This window comes from Neodiprion lecontei, chromosome 7 (assembly GCF_021901455.1).
Source record: "Neodiprion lecontei isolate iyNeoLeco1 chromosome 7, iyNeoLeco1.1, whole genome shotgun sequence".
Classification (NCBI taxonomy): domain Eukaryota; kingdom Metazoa; phylum Arthropoda; class Insecta; order Hymenoptera; family Diprionidae; genus Neodiprion; species Neodiprion lecontei.
In genome coordinates this window covers 846560-861010 of record NC_060266.1, presented here as the reverse complement: position 1 = coordinate 861010, position 14451 = coordinate 846560, and the positions used below count along the sequence as shown (strand labels likewise).

Sequence of the window (14451 nt, the reverse complement as noted above, 5' to 3'; positions counted from 1 at the left end):
CCATACAGGGTCGCCAACGCCTTTACAAGTTCCAAAAAATGTCTCTCGTCACATGGTTCGACACGCTTGGCGCGTATTCATCGAGATCATTGATAGACCGAGGCCTCGCCGGCGTCTCTATCGAGTTTAAAATACCGACACTGCGCTTGCGGGTAACGTAAAGTGTAGAAATGCAGCGGATATCGTGATCTATTATTATGCGATTATTCGCCGAAAGGAAAAATGGTAAATTTTCCGGAACTACTGGGAGCGGGTATTTTTTTCGTCATGGATTGACGGCCCTGATCGTCAGAGCAAAGTGGTTGGTAGCAGCACTCCGCGAGCGACCGATGGGAGTGGGAAATGGGCAGGGAACAACAGCAGTTTGTGGCAGTTAGTGGTGTTTGTCCGCGGTGTCGCTGAACCAGTGATATAAGCTAGAGCAACGATATTCTCGTTCTCGCATAAGGCGAAAGAGGTCAACAAAGACCCTTCTCGTTCTCGGTGTGATCACTTCTCTTTACTATTTCCGAGGATATTCGGAACTGACGACCGTTTTCATGTCTCGGTGCGAGTACGGCTACCTACCGAAACTGCCTATGAAGATTGTAGAACGTTAGAAAATGCTGGTAAGAATCCATGAGCTCGAATTCGCATCTTCAACATATCTCAATTACCATTCTGGTTTTCGCCTCATCTCGGAATCGCTTCGCTCGTTTTCGCAGCTTTTTGTTCCCACTCTGATTCCCACCCACCAAGTATTGCGTATGTTTTCACTTCCCAAGAATCGTTCCTTTTTCGTTGCCGCCATTCAATCAATGTTGTGTATCATATATTCTCATCCCATCTTCGCTAGCTGATGGATCCGGATCGCGGAATAAAAATGAATAAAAATTTGTAACAAAAATAACGTACCTTTAACCATCTAATTTCCAGGGAGACGATCCACCGTATCTGTCGGTTGGTACGGAGGTAAGCGCTAAGTACAAGGGTGCGTTTTGTGAGGCTAAAATCAGGAAGGTTGTGCGGTCGGTGAAATGCCGTGTAACGTATAAGCAGGGCTTGGGAACAGCGACAGTCACCGATGATCAGATAAAAGGCACGCTCAGGGTAGGGGGGCTGGTCGAAGCCAAGCACAATGACAGAAAGGAATTCGTCGATGCTACCGTCAACAAAATACAAGACTGTAGTCAGTACACTGTCGTTTTTGACGACGGAGACATAACGACTCTCAGACGAACTGCTTTGTGCCTGAAAAGTGGCAGACACTTTGCAGAGAGTGAAACTTTGGATCAGCTGCCTCTCACTCATCCCGAACACTTTGGTAATCCTGTTATCGGCGGTAGGAGGGGGCGGAGATCCAGGCAAGCTCAGTAAGTGCTAAAAATAATTATGACTCAAGCTCCGGAAGAAGTATAAACCGAAGAAAACGACAGAAAATGCAACTATCTCCGTCTTGTCTTATGAAACGTTAACCGTTCTGCAGGGATGAGAGCAGCGACGATGAGGAAAGCCCACCGCGAGGTGTCAGAGAATCAGGTTCCGGAGGTGTGGGAAAAGAACAAGTCGAAACAGAACCAGAGATTGGTAGAGTCGTGTGCGTAGAGCTTGGAGACAAGAAGAAAAAGGACAATTGGTTCCCAGGGTTGGTAGTTGCTCCAACTGCCCAGGATACAGTCAGGATACGTGTCCGAGATGACTATCTAGTTCGTTCATTTAAGGATGCCAGATAGTGAGTATTTGAATTTGAATTTACATTTATCGAAAGACACTTCCAATACTGTTCATGTCTATAGAATCTGCATAATAATCACCTTCTGCTGCAGAGATTATTTATCATCTCTATTCAGTTTGTTCAATTCGACAATATTAAGAATACCTATGAACTACGATAGATTTGAGAAATAAAACGATTATTGTTTGCTCAATTTATTTATTTACATATTTTCGTAAACCTTCAATCTTACACAGTCTTTTATCATATTTTGAATATATTCTTTTCATTTTAGATTTGTAGCGATTTTTTCTTGCTTCATATTCACTTGGTATTTTATTGAAATAATAGGTATGTAGTTAAGTATAAATGATTCCTTTGACCTTTATTTCTGTATGTTTTCGGTAGTGTAATACTATCGTTTCTAGTGGCGGTTGCATTATTTGTATATTGCATATGTAAATTTAATGATATAACTTTTTTGCTATCTGCCATTTTCGTTATGTTTATAATCCTATTATCTATACTGTTCAGTGCTTGCAGAGTAGTTTTATTTCTAGCACCCTAAGATATAAATCCATTAGTCTGGTAATGTATATTATAGGTTGTCAAACGATAATATTTTACTTAGATTGAATATCACGTAAACCATATACTTTGTTTTGCTAATAAGATAATTTATATGGCAGTTCCATCTAAGATGCTTATTAATTGTAATATGGTCAAACTTGCCAATAGCAGACACCTTCGGGAAGGAAAATCTTGTCTTTTATAGAGAAGTGTCCATTATTGGGAGATACATTTTCAATTATGCTTTTCTGTCAGGGATTTCTAACTTGTCCGTTAAGAGAAGTTTTATTGTACCCAAACATTTAGTTTCGTTTACATTTGATATTTTCTAATTGTCAACATATCCATTGAAATCCCTTCATATACAATCTCTGTGATTAACAACTGTAATATTTACTCTTCTTTTTCTACATTTAATGATAACGTATTTTTGTCCAGCCATTCTTTGATATTCACCTCTTGTGCGACTTCTCTCACTTTCCTAGCGGCAACAATACGCGATGTTACTTGTTTTGTCCTCAGCTACACCGTTCCAAAGAAGGAAGCAACAGAGTTCACCAAAGAATTGGTTAACAAGGTGGAGAATAATGCGCTCAAAATTGCCGTTGAAAAGGCATTGTTATTTCTCGACAAAAACGAACTTCCACCTCACTGGGACAGGGATTCTTTATTTGGCAATGCAGACTCTAGCGGGAACAGCGATAGTGACGCAGAACTGGATTCCGATGTAAGTGTCTGTAATCCATGATGTTTAAACTTGGTTGTCACTGACCGATTCACGCATCGAATCTGTTTTGTTCTTTTTTTTTTTTTTTTTTTTTTTTTTATTTTCAGAGTTCCGATGACGAGCCAAGGGAGGAAAAGGATCACTTTGTTGCACAGCTTTACAAGTTTATGGACGATCGAGGAACTCCGATAAACAATTGTCCTATGATAGGGACACAGGATATAGACTTGTACAGACTATTCAGAGCCGTTTACAAACTGGGTGGTTACAATCGTGTCACAAATCAGAATCAATGGAAGTCCATTACTCGTCGACTCGGTTTTCCCATTCAGAGTACGTCGTCAACTCAGAACGCCGTGAAACAACAGTACAAAAAGTTCCTTCATTCTTTTGAAGATTTTTATAGGAAGCTTGGTTGCACAATGGTAAATCACCCGAGGGGCAGTACCAGGAAACAGAGACCCGGCAGGAGTCTGATCAGAGACAGAGACAGGAATACGCCTGTCCCGCCACAGATGCCCTCAACAAAGATTGAGAAGGAGGAGGAAGAAAAAGAGAAAGACAAAGACAGGGAAAAGGAGAAGGAGAAAGAAAAGGACAAGGAAAAAGAAAAGGAGAAAGAGAAGGAGAAGGAGAAGGAGAAGGAGAAGGAGAAGGAGAAGGAGAAGGAAAAGGAGAAAGAGAAAAGAATCGAGGAGGAGGAAAAACGGGAGAAAAAGGAGGTGAAGAAGGAGCCGATGAAGGAGGAGGAGATTGTGAAGATTAAGAAGAAGGAGGAATTCGAGGAGAGCGGGAGTGGACAAGACAGCGATGTGAACATCGACGGGGAGGAGGAATCGTCGTCTAGCGAAAAATCACAGAAAATCGTTGCCACATTGGCGCCAAAGGCAAAGCCGCCAGCAAAGCTCAAAGATGAAAAGAAAAAAACTGGGGAAAAGAAGAAGGGAGATGCGAAAAAGTCGGAGAAGAAGGCGGAAGACAAGGTGAAAGAGGAAGAACAGCTAACCGTGACCAGATCCAAGTCCAAGGATGACACGACCAAGGGTAAACCATCGATTACCGAACCCAGAGACGTTCGAACACCATCCGCAGAGACTGAGAAGAAGATTCCCCCGAAGCAGCGCCGACCTACCGAAGAAGAGTTGAAAAAGCGCGGCAGAAAACGCAAAGAAAGCGAGCCGGAAAAGCCGAGGCCCATGGAGGAAATGCCCACCGATCCCGCACCGTCGTACAAAGGGGTGGTTGACCTCGGAGATCGTCTCAAGGTTTACTACGGGCCTAACCACGAGTCTAAAGTAACGTACGAGGCAAAAGTAATCGATATAGAGAAAGAGGGTGCTGAGCCGGTTTACCTGGTCCACTACACTGGCTGGAACACGCGATACGACGAGTGGATAAAGGGCTCCAGGATTGCGCAAAATTTCACACAGACTCAAGGTCGCGTAAAGCGCGGCAAGACCACTCCTAGGCCACAGACTCCAAGTACTGCGGGCTCCTCTGCGTCTAGTAAACTAGCCAAGTCGTCAGCCCAGAACAGGAGAAGGGCACACAGTGTTGCGCCTACCTCCGTAACTACTGCAATACCAACTGCGTCGATGATGAAGGATGTCGGAAAGCGGGACGAGAAGGAGAAGGACGGCCACCCACCCCGATCAAGCACACCGTCTTCGGTCGCAAGTTCAAGTTCCAGGACGAAGAGCCCTGCGACTCCAGCCGTAGGAAGGCAGACCAGAGTTACCAGGAACAACGACTCCTCGGGGCTCGAACCGCGGAGACGTACCAGACGCATGTCTGGTCATACAGACATATCAGTGGCATCGGAGAGCGACAGCGATGCCTACGAATCAGACACGATGGAGCCGGAGCAAACAAGGACAAGATCCAGGGGAATGGAGGAGCGGAAAAAAAACACGAGGCAACGCGGGGATGATGAGGTGAAAACCGAGGACTGCAGCGAAGCTGAGGAGGAGAAGGATGCACCTGAGGAGCTCAGAAGGGGACGCAGGCTCAGGAGAACGCCGGGAAAGAATCAGGCAGTGAAGTCAGAGCCTGAGAGCGACGAGGATCAACCCAAGGGTCGGGACTTTGATCTGAACCAGATCAGATCGGAGCTGAAGGGCTTTGAAAAGGCTGTCAAACTCGACATGATTAGGGTTGAAAGGGAAACGGAAGAGGCGAATCTTGAGGAGAAGGAAAGTGAGGACAAGCCTTTGGTCCCAATGCCCGCATCACCGAAGGCAGAGAAGAAACAGTTAGAGCCGCCCAAACTCGAAGCCGTTGTTGAAACCAAGACTGCCGAGAGCACAGAAGATATTTACGAGTTCAAAGAACCGGAACCTTTCGAATTTGAAGTAAGAAACAAACGGGACTCGGGCGGTGAGAAGGACAAGGTTAAAAAACGCGTTTTCGACGAGGAGCCGAAGAGCCCGAAGAAAAAACAGAAGGTACTACCTCCGTTGCCGAAGGAAATAAAACTCGAGGTTGACGGCGATCCAAAAAAGAGAGTTCGAAGGTTTGTCATTTGCATTTGTATCATCTATAATGTATTGACTCAAGACTACTATCCTTGTCTGACTGCACATTTCGAATTTTCAGATCTTTAATTAAGAGGGTGGAAGACGCGGATGTTCTTCCTCCGTCCGGGAAGGCCAGATCTCAGCTCGCCTGCGAAGAGGCATTCGATAAGCTCTGCGAATCTCCTTCTTTCAGCCCCTTGAAGCCTGTTCCAGTAGCAGAGGAGGCTGGAAAAGTAGCAACAACGCTCGACCTGCTCTTCAGCGACCTGCCCGGTGACGAGGACGGACCAGCCGACGACCCGGAGGACAGGCTAATCATATCGGAGGCTGAGGTTTCCGAGGCCGAGCAAGAGAATCTCTTCACTTATCAACAGGAAATTTTTCCATCCAACGACATTCCCGATACCATGGAGTTCAGTAAGGAGGAGGGCAAGGACCAAGAAAAGGCGTCCAAAGAGGAACCACTACCCGGTGGCAACAAGTCGATGCTGGCAACTAGCGCAGAGATCAAACAATCCGCCAATAAAATTTCGCTGGCAGCTGTCGCGACTGCCGCTGCGACTATTCCTGCCGAAACGAAAACTCTTGACATCAAACCGCCTGAAATTTCTCCCGCTCTGTCCCCTGCCCTCGTAGCCCCGGCTCCGATCAGCACCAGACTCCCGGCTACGTCGACGATAGAGGAAAAACTATCAGCAGCAGCGATGGCATTCAAAAATAAAACCAAGGATGGCCGACGGGAGGACGAGGAGCAGAGGAAGGCGGCGAAGGAGTTGTCGAAGAAGTCGGAGACGTCTGTTATCGTGAGAAAGGGTAAGGATGATCAGGTATCGGTGAAAAGCGCGGACGTCGATAACAGTGTTGGTAAGCGAGGCGAAGATGGAAAAGAAGAGAAGACTGGAGAGGAGGCGATGAGGGTTGCAATCAAGCAGAAACAGGAGGAACTCCAGCAGTTGAAGATGAAGAAGGAGGCCGAACTCAAACGCGCGGCGGAAGCCAAAGCCGCGGCTACTTCAGCTGAGCAAAAGAAACTCGCTCAAGATAAGCTGGAGCAGGAACAGAAGAGGAAAGAGGATGAGGTTTCATCGTCGTCTAGGAAGGAGGAGGAGCGCAGAGATCGTGATCAGAAGGACAAGGAGAAGGACAAGCGGAAACGTGTCATAAGCCAGGAATTCATCGACTCGACGGACAGCAGCGATTCGGAGCAGCGTCTTATCATTGACAACGAGGAACTGCCAGAGGAGAAAAACGCCACCTCGAATTTCGACATTAAGCTACGAGCCGAGCTTGAGAAACTCCAGGACATCCAGGAAGGAAGGAACGCTCAGATTCAGCCTCCCATCGAGGACCCTGCTGTTCTAGAGTGTAAACCTCTCATTGTTATACCGCTGCCCAAAACCGAAGAAGAGGCTGAAAACATCAGCTCTCTTCTCTGTGAAGAGGAGATTCCGGGCTCCCCGGCTCCCGTCATCGACAGCGTCGATCAGGCCGGTGCTTCTGCGGCCAATCAACTACCCTCCCAGGTCAAAGTCTCAGAAAGCAACATAGTTTTGTTGGAAATGCCGTTCGCTAGCGCTCCGACTTCTGGCCAGACCTCTGCCAGTGTTGGTACTGTTTCTACGATCAGCGTCGCGGTGTCCAAGAGTTCCGACGTTTCCGTACCCGTCTCGCTGCCCGTCCAACAGGCCCTCGTTATTGGATCTAGAGCTCAACCTCTTCCCCAACCTCTTCCTCAGCCACAACCACCAGGTTCGTCAAACTTACCTTCATTTCGTTATATCACGGTGTCCAACTGCACGAAGCTGAAACTAGCAGCCAGAGTTCAGTTGACATTGCTCCAAGTAAGATAGTTAATCCTAATAGTCTAAACATTGTCAAATCTCAAGGAGAGTTGGTACTTTTATAGAATCAGAAGCAAAAAAATTGCACGGCATTGTTTTATTTGAAAAAAGTTTTGCCCACCTTGACTAGTACCTGAAGGCTACGTTCCAAGAACTTGAGGAACCTAGAAACTTTTTGAGATATTTCATGGTTGATCGTTTTTGCTTGCATAATTAGCGGCTCCTGTGGCAGTCCAACGACGGGAGAGTAACGAGGCGGCTCCAGTGATGGACAACACGCCGCCCACGACCCCGGATTCGACTATTTCAAACATATCGGGTTCACCGAGAGGTGAGGGAACAGGTGGATCATCGCCGCTGTCGGAGGACAACACCAAGTCGAATAGGGATAGCTCAGAGGCGGACAACGACGCAGCTGGCAAATGTATTAGCGGAGGTTTTAGCGAGGATGATACCTGCATGAATAACACCTCCGAAGGCGGTGGTCAGGAGAGAGAGGCAAAAATAGCCGCCAAGAGAACTGCCGAAGAAACCCAATCACCCAAGAAGCGGAAACGTAGCAGAAAACATTCCGAATGCGGTAGCAACGTTGGAAAAAAATCGTCAGGCACTAGACACTCGTCAAGGCATTCCATGCGGCATTCCGCCGCCGGAAGTGACAGCGACGACACCAGCGAAAGCTCTAATATGATATGCGCTGGTAATTCGAACGTCACCAATCATCCTAATATTGCAACAAGTGTTACAGATCTCGTTACCTATTCAACCAGGTCACCTAGACCTTTGAAGTATAACTTTTACGTCGAGCTCGGTGAGTTGACGTCCTTTTAAGGACTGAAATTAAAGATGATTGAACTAAAGTTAAGCACACGTTTCATATGTCTATGTTATTGACTGAAAAATAAACTCGGAAAACAACTTTTCTTCACAGATCCCGAGTTGGATGGCAGCCAGCGTATCGCTGTGCTGCAGCAAAAGCTTGCGGAATTACGAAAGACTTACAACGCTGTTAAGGTAGAACTTGCCGGTATAGAGAGAAGGAGAAAAAAACTGAGACGGAGAGAACGTGAAGGTAAGTTGAAATGGTTCGCTGAATACGTCAATTTTTTTGTTTTTTTCACATTTTTTATTTTGAGCGCAAACTTCAGCCCTTTTCTCATGTAAATAACTTGATCCGATATTCCTGCTTCTCTAATACGTTTATATACCAAATACGTTTCATGCCAATTCTCCACGAATATCTGATTTATGATCTGTCTTCTGTCATTTGGCAACCAAATTTACTAACTCGTTTGTAATTGGGTTAACTTAACTCGGCTCTGTGATCAAAGCTTCGTAAATATTATCTGTTGAAAATATAGCGCTTAGTGTCTGTTCTATTGCGTGCGTAAATAGTTTTTGTTTTAGAAGCAACAAATAATTCGTCTTGTTTAGATTTTTTTACCTTTGGTATTACAGATTCACCCTCGGAATGAGAGTGTTGGAATTATTGAGCGAGTGGGTATACGGTGGGGGACATTCGATAAATCAGATTTTTCACTTTTAATCAAAAACATCGTTGTCCTAAAAGTTATAAAGTCAAATCATTAAAGGTTTTCTTCCATTGTTTATGATTCAGATTGTGCACCACAAATTCGAACTATAATTTCATGTATGATTTTAAGGCAATGTAAATAAAGCTACGTTTCTGTATGACAAAAAAAGTCGAGAGATGTAACTTGGAATTTTCTGATTTTTCGCACCGAATCATTCGCATAGTCGACAAACTCTGTTTCCTCCAATGTGAAGCAAAAATGAAATATCAGATCGGGTGTTTAGTTTACATATTACTAGAACTTTACACAAGGATAGGGATGGCCATGTAAAATGAAAATAAAAATTTGGTATAGTCCTTCAATGTCGAAACCTTTAATTGATGATTATTTCAGCATTGAAGGCAGCCAAAGCAGAGATGCAACAAGCTTGCTCGTGATGAGAAAACAAAAACGAGAGGGACAAAAAAGCAACAATCGAGCAGAATTTTAAAGCAAACTAACTACTTAAGCCGCCTGACGCGAGTGCAAATATGAAACATTCAGTGTGAGTTGTAGTCAACGATCATTATATTAGAGTAGGATATGCGTTGGGAGGAAAAGAAGAAGAAATAGAGAAAGGAGAAGAAAGAAGAGCATCATGTTTGTGATTTGGGCACCTGCAATTGTGGCAAAAAAATCATGACAATTTTTATCTCTATCGTATTATACACACTTGTCTGTCTATCTATCGTTGGTATAGGTATTTTAACATTTAAACGTTTAATCAAAGTTGTAGATATAGCATTTACGATCTAGATTTCATTCTAATATTAATTTTCAGATATGATGCTTCGATGGATAATTGCGTACGCGTCGTTATAAGTTGTTGTGTTTTTTGTTTTATTTTTATTTAAAAAAAATTTTTTTTTTCAAATTGTGTCTCATTTGAAATATCATTATCATTCTTTATGGTATGCATGTTGAACTTTCGCGTTATTTCTGACATTTTTGTTATCCAGGGAGTCCAAGAATTACGTATGTACACAAAATTATAGGGGCGATAGAGGGGCGACCCCTCCTGAGTAAATTAACCCAAAGAAGATCTGAGATCTGCGAAGTCGCGTTAAGATTCGCCGGTTAAAAAATCTCGCTTAGAGCCGTCATTCAGCCAACCGAGTCTGCGGCATAGGTTTCGTAGAAGTCTTGTTGACAAACACGCTCGATTTGCAAATTTCAAACAAAAATACTCACGACATTGAATTTTCACTAAACACGACGACGAGGACGTGCCATAGAAATGGATAACGCTTTAAAATTTAAGAAATTCAAATGAAAGTATTTCCAATATTAAAATTTATTACAAAAACCAATCGTTGCAAGACGAATTTTTAACTGGTCGTATCTGCCGAATGCGCCTTCGGAGACCACATGTTCTTCATGTATAATTAATTCAGTTCGAACCCCTCTGTCATTGTGTGTATAGTTAGTTCTGCGATTCCCTAAGTATAAGGGTATTTATGTTAATTCTGGGCAGACTTCTAGAGTGCGTAGGCGCTGCCTAGGCAAGCATTTTGAAGTAAGACACCCATGGTCGGAAACTCATCCTAACAGCTATGGCAGGCTTTGAAGGATTTGTTACCGTGCGCTTCTTAGTAGTCTAACGAATCAGATGTGATCACTTTCGACCTAACGTTTTATTCAGCCGTAGACAACAGTACAAAGTTTTTGTGTAAAGTCAACAAAACTGTAAGCATAAAAAAAAAAAAAAAAAAAAACTACAAACAATGAGAAAAATAACAAAACAATTTTTTGTATTTTATCCGATTCATTACAATACGAACAAGGGCGTGGTACCAAATTTTTCAAAGCTCTCCACTGTTGTTAGGATGAATTTCAAACTATAACGGCGTCATTACATTACATACCCTAGAAGTGTATCCAGAGTTAACATGAATACCCTGTATATATACATACACATAGGTGTATGTATAAATGTGTATATTGTACACATACGTGTATATAGAGTGCAAAAAATTGTTCAATTAGCAACGACATTAAGTAATATGAGTCTTCTGTCAACGATAAAGGAAAAAAAAAAAAAAATTCAAACTTTATAATTGGGAACAACAAAATCTCCTGACCTAAAATTATCATAGTAGAATTGCTATACTTAATTATAGATGCGTGGGGAAAATTTCAATACGACAAAATCGTTCGATTTTGTACGATTTTGTCTTCGGTTTTTTATACCGTAGGAATGAAGCATCGAGAAGAAAAAAAAAAAACGGAAGAACCTGAAAACGCGTTGAAAGATACTGTTTTCCAATGAAACAATGAGTAATAAGTGATTGAAGTAATTGTGATCATTATTTGCAAAGAACAAAAAAAAACCTTTGTTAATTACGTGTATCTACATAAATATCCTTGCATATTTCTGCGTTATATGCATGCATTTAACAAAGGAGGATAATGTCTCGTTTTCGTAAATCTCTAAGTATCATTACGACGAAAATAGAAATGAAATCGACCATTGCTACAATATAAACAGTACATGTTTCAATAGTTTTATACTATACATATTATAATAATAGGAATACTAATGTATCAGACAATGTGGATGAAACCAGTATCCTTTGCCACGTTTTTCATACTTCGTAATGTAACACTAACAACACAATATTGATCGGCAGATTTTCTTAAAGTTTAGATTTTAGAATCGTACTAATTACCGGAAAGTCCCGTACTATCGGTTTCAATACGTATTATTTAGTTTTTATTTTTTATTATTTTTTTTTTTTTTTCTTATCGTTTATTCTTTTCTCTCAATGTAACGGAGAGAACGCAATGGCGATTGAAATCTTACAATAAGAATCAAAAGCTGGAGACACGCACACAGATAAAGATCAATACCATTTTGGAAAGCGATATTTGCCTAGTAAATTCGCAAAAGAATTGAAATTTTATATAGATGTAACGTGTTGTTATATATAGTAGGTATATTTTTTATAACGACCTGGAGTATGAAAAAGTTTGAGGTAGTTGGAGGGATAGAGTGAGAGAGAGATAGAGAGAGATAGAGATAGAAATAACTACAGGGTGAGAAACTTTCTTCCTAAAATGCCGATGAGTCGTGAAATTTATCCATAAATAATTTGTAAATAATGACGATACCGATGAGTGACAGTAGTTGTAGCGTGTATTTAAATTAATCACCAGGTACGACGTTTATCCAAGATTTACTAAATAGAATTGAAAAAAAAAAAAACGCAGATACAATGGAAGCTTGTGGTTTCACTTTTTGCATTTAAAAGTAAACACGAAAAAAATATTAGCATATATCACATGTCAGTAGCGAGAGGACTTCTTTGAAAAACGTGAATACAATTCAGTGCACTTCTCACCGCAGAATTTGAAACAAAACGTAGATCTGTTATGATTTTTCAAGTAAACGGCAGCTCGTGTTACGAAACGCAGATCAGATAATTTTGTGTAGACTCAGAAAGAGAGAGAGGAGACTAAAGTTGACCACATGGCGTACATACATTACACAGAAGTACGAATGACGAGCGATTCTTGATTACAAAAACTGCTGGGTCAATAATTGTCATAAATCGATAATATTCTAATAAATACGTACATATATTGTATATGATTTTATTGCCTTTTAAACGAGGGGCATTATTATTATTATTATCGATGAATAAATCTTACTATAATACAAAATAATCATAACAGTAACAGCATTCAACGATCCGATGGATTTTTTTCTTCCTTACTTTCAAGTACCCGCTGGGTAATATTATTATTATTTATAACAAATTTTTTTTTATGTAGAAGGGAAGTCACCATTTTGTTTCTCAACACGTTTATACAGATATTTATTTATTACATTACTATATTAGTATCAATAACAATATTACAGTTTGTTTTACCATACATGATTGGACGTTGTGTATACGGCGCGTTTGTAACATTTACATGCCCCAATACACTATAGAAAAGTAAGAGACGAAAAAGAAAAAGATACAATTTACGGTGAACACATAATACAATAATTAGAATTTTACAAATATACTTGTAGTGTACAACACTATAATATCATTATACATACATTACTATATACGGCACCTAGAGGATTACGGGTACTAATTTAATTTAAATATCTATTCATTACATGAAATTATTATACTGGTAAATTTACAATTGGCATATCCACTTGTTCGACGTAGAAAAGAACAAGAGTTATACCAGAATATTCACTTCGTATTGCGTTTTAAGTATTGAAAATATGAAACTTGCAGATACAAATTTTTTTTCTCCAATGTTATTTCATCTTCAAGCTTGTCTCCCTCGATTAGTATTTTATCAAAGAGAATTAGTACTGTGTAACATGAGAATTATAGCCAAATTGTGAAATATATTTGGCAAACAATTTTCACTCGCATCTAAGTATCCGACGAAAAAACGCGCGTGAGCGGAATTTTGAAATCGATGTTTGGCCATGCTTTTGTTTTTATAGTTTTTTTTTCTCTTCCCTTTTTTCAAACTATATAAAAATACGAAATTCTACATTTAGATGTCGCAATTTTAATAATGGAACCTTGAAAGTTTATTTTTCCACTCGTGTAAGGGGAAATTTGCACTCTCTGTAGACAGAATATTTTGGTTTTTATCTGTTCGCGATAATCGCAATGAATCTTGAAAGAGCAAAGCAATAAGACTCGAAAATACGAAGAAATTAAGGTGGGAAACATTGGCTTCCCATCTATTCGCACACAAAAAAGTTAAAATTAAGCAAAGAAATAAATGTACGAAGACAAAAGATGGGAGCATCGTAACAAGAACCTCCTTCTCCTCAGTCAATATGACCGAATTATCGAACAAATTGGTTATCGTTGACAAAAAGGAAACATTGGCATAGATGTAAATCATCGGATAAAATCACAGAGAAAAGGAAGAAGAGCCAAAGTTCATTTCATACTAATTATAATTATTTTGGTATTATTGTATGGCATCTTCTGATTTTCGTTTCTATTTTCAATCAAATAGATAACGGAATAATTCAAATTAATCAAAATTGTTGGATAACTTCTCCTTTCGGAACATACAGCACCCTCTGTCCTATAAATATCTCCCAGCGACATTGGAGTTGTGCAATAGTATTTTTATTTGTTTCATCAAATTACGATCAACGAATTTAAATTAAATCTCTATACTTTACCATCTGCATATTATAGATCTGTTATAAACACAGAAAGAAAATATTAGAAAAACAAGAAATAGACAAACCAATCGTGTATCACAACATACGCTGTTATATCTCTGCAATAATGTTTCATCAGCCTATATATCTATATATGTATCTATCCATCTGTTTTCAGATCTAGATGTGAAAAGCTAGCAGTAGAAGAATAGAGATTTAACATCGTGGCAAAAAATTACCCTGCTCCCGCCTTTCCTCTACGGCATTATATCACATAATTATGGTGATGAACGATACGTACAATACTTATGTCTGATTCCGAGACACAAGAAAAAAAAAAAACGCAAAGTACAGGGATAACTGTGGAAGTGGGGCATCGATTTACAA

At 40.7% G+C, this 14451-nt stretch overlaps 1 protein-coding gene across 3 annotated transcripts; it reads left to right on the top strand.

The window, feature by feature from the left end:
- The first annotated feature begins 119 nt into the window (after window positions 1-119).
- LOC107219470 (AT-rich interactive domain-containing protein 4A) lies at window positions 120-14451 on the top strand. 3 transcript variants are annotated; one of them, XR_006905291.1, is made up of 10 exons: window positions 120-608; window positions 916-1352; window positions 1466-1711; window positions 2786-2990; window positions 3098-5502; window positions 5586-7255; window positions 7565-8158; window positions 8279-8419; window positions 9276-9426; window positions 14243-14451. XR_006905291.1 is itself a non-coding variant. In XM_046745129.1 (9 exons), the coding sequence occupies exons 1-9, from the start codon at window positions 603-605 to the stop codon at window positions 9317-9319; spliced, it is 5748 nt and encodes a 1915-aa protein (XP_046601085.1). In that variant the 5' UTR covers window positions 120-602; the 3' UTR covers window positions 9320-10719. The 3 variants fall into 3 exon arrangements, 2 of the variants coding, with proteins under 2 accessions (XP_046601085.1, XP_046601086.1); XM_046745129.1 differs by lacking the exon at window positions 14243-14451 and having other exon boundaries at window positions 9276-10719; XM_046745130.1 differs by lacking the exons at window positions 9276-9426; window positions 14243-14451 and adding an exon at window positions 8806-9151.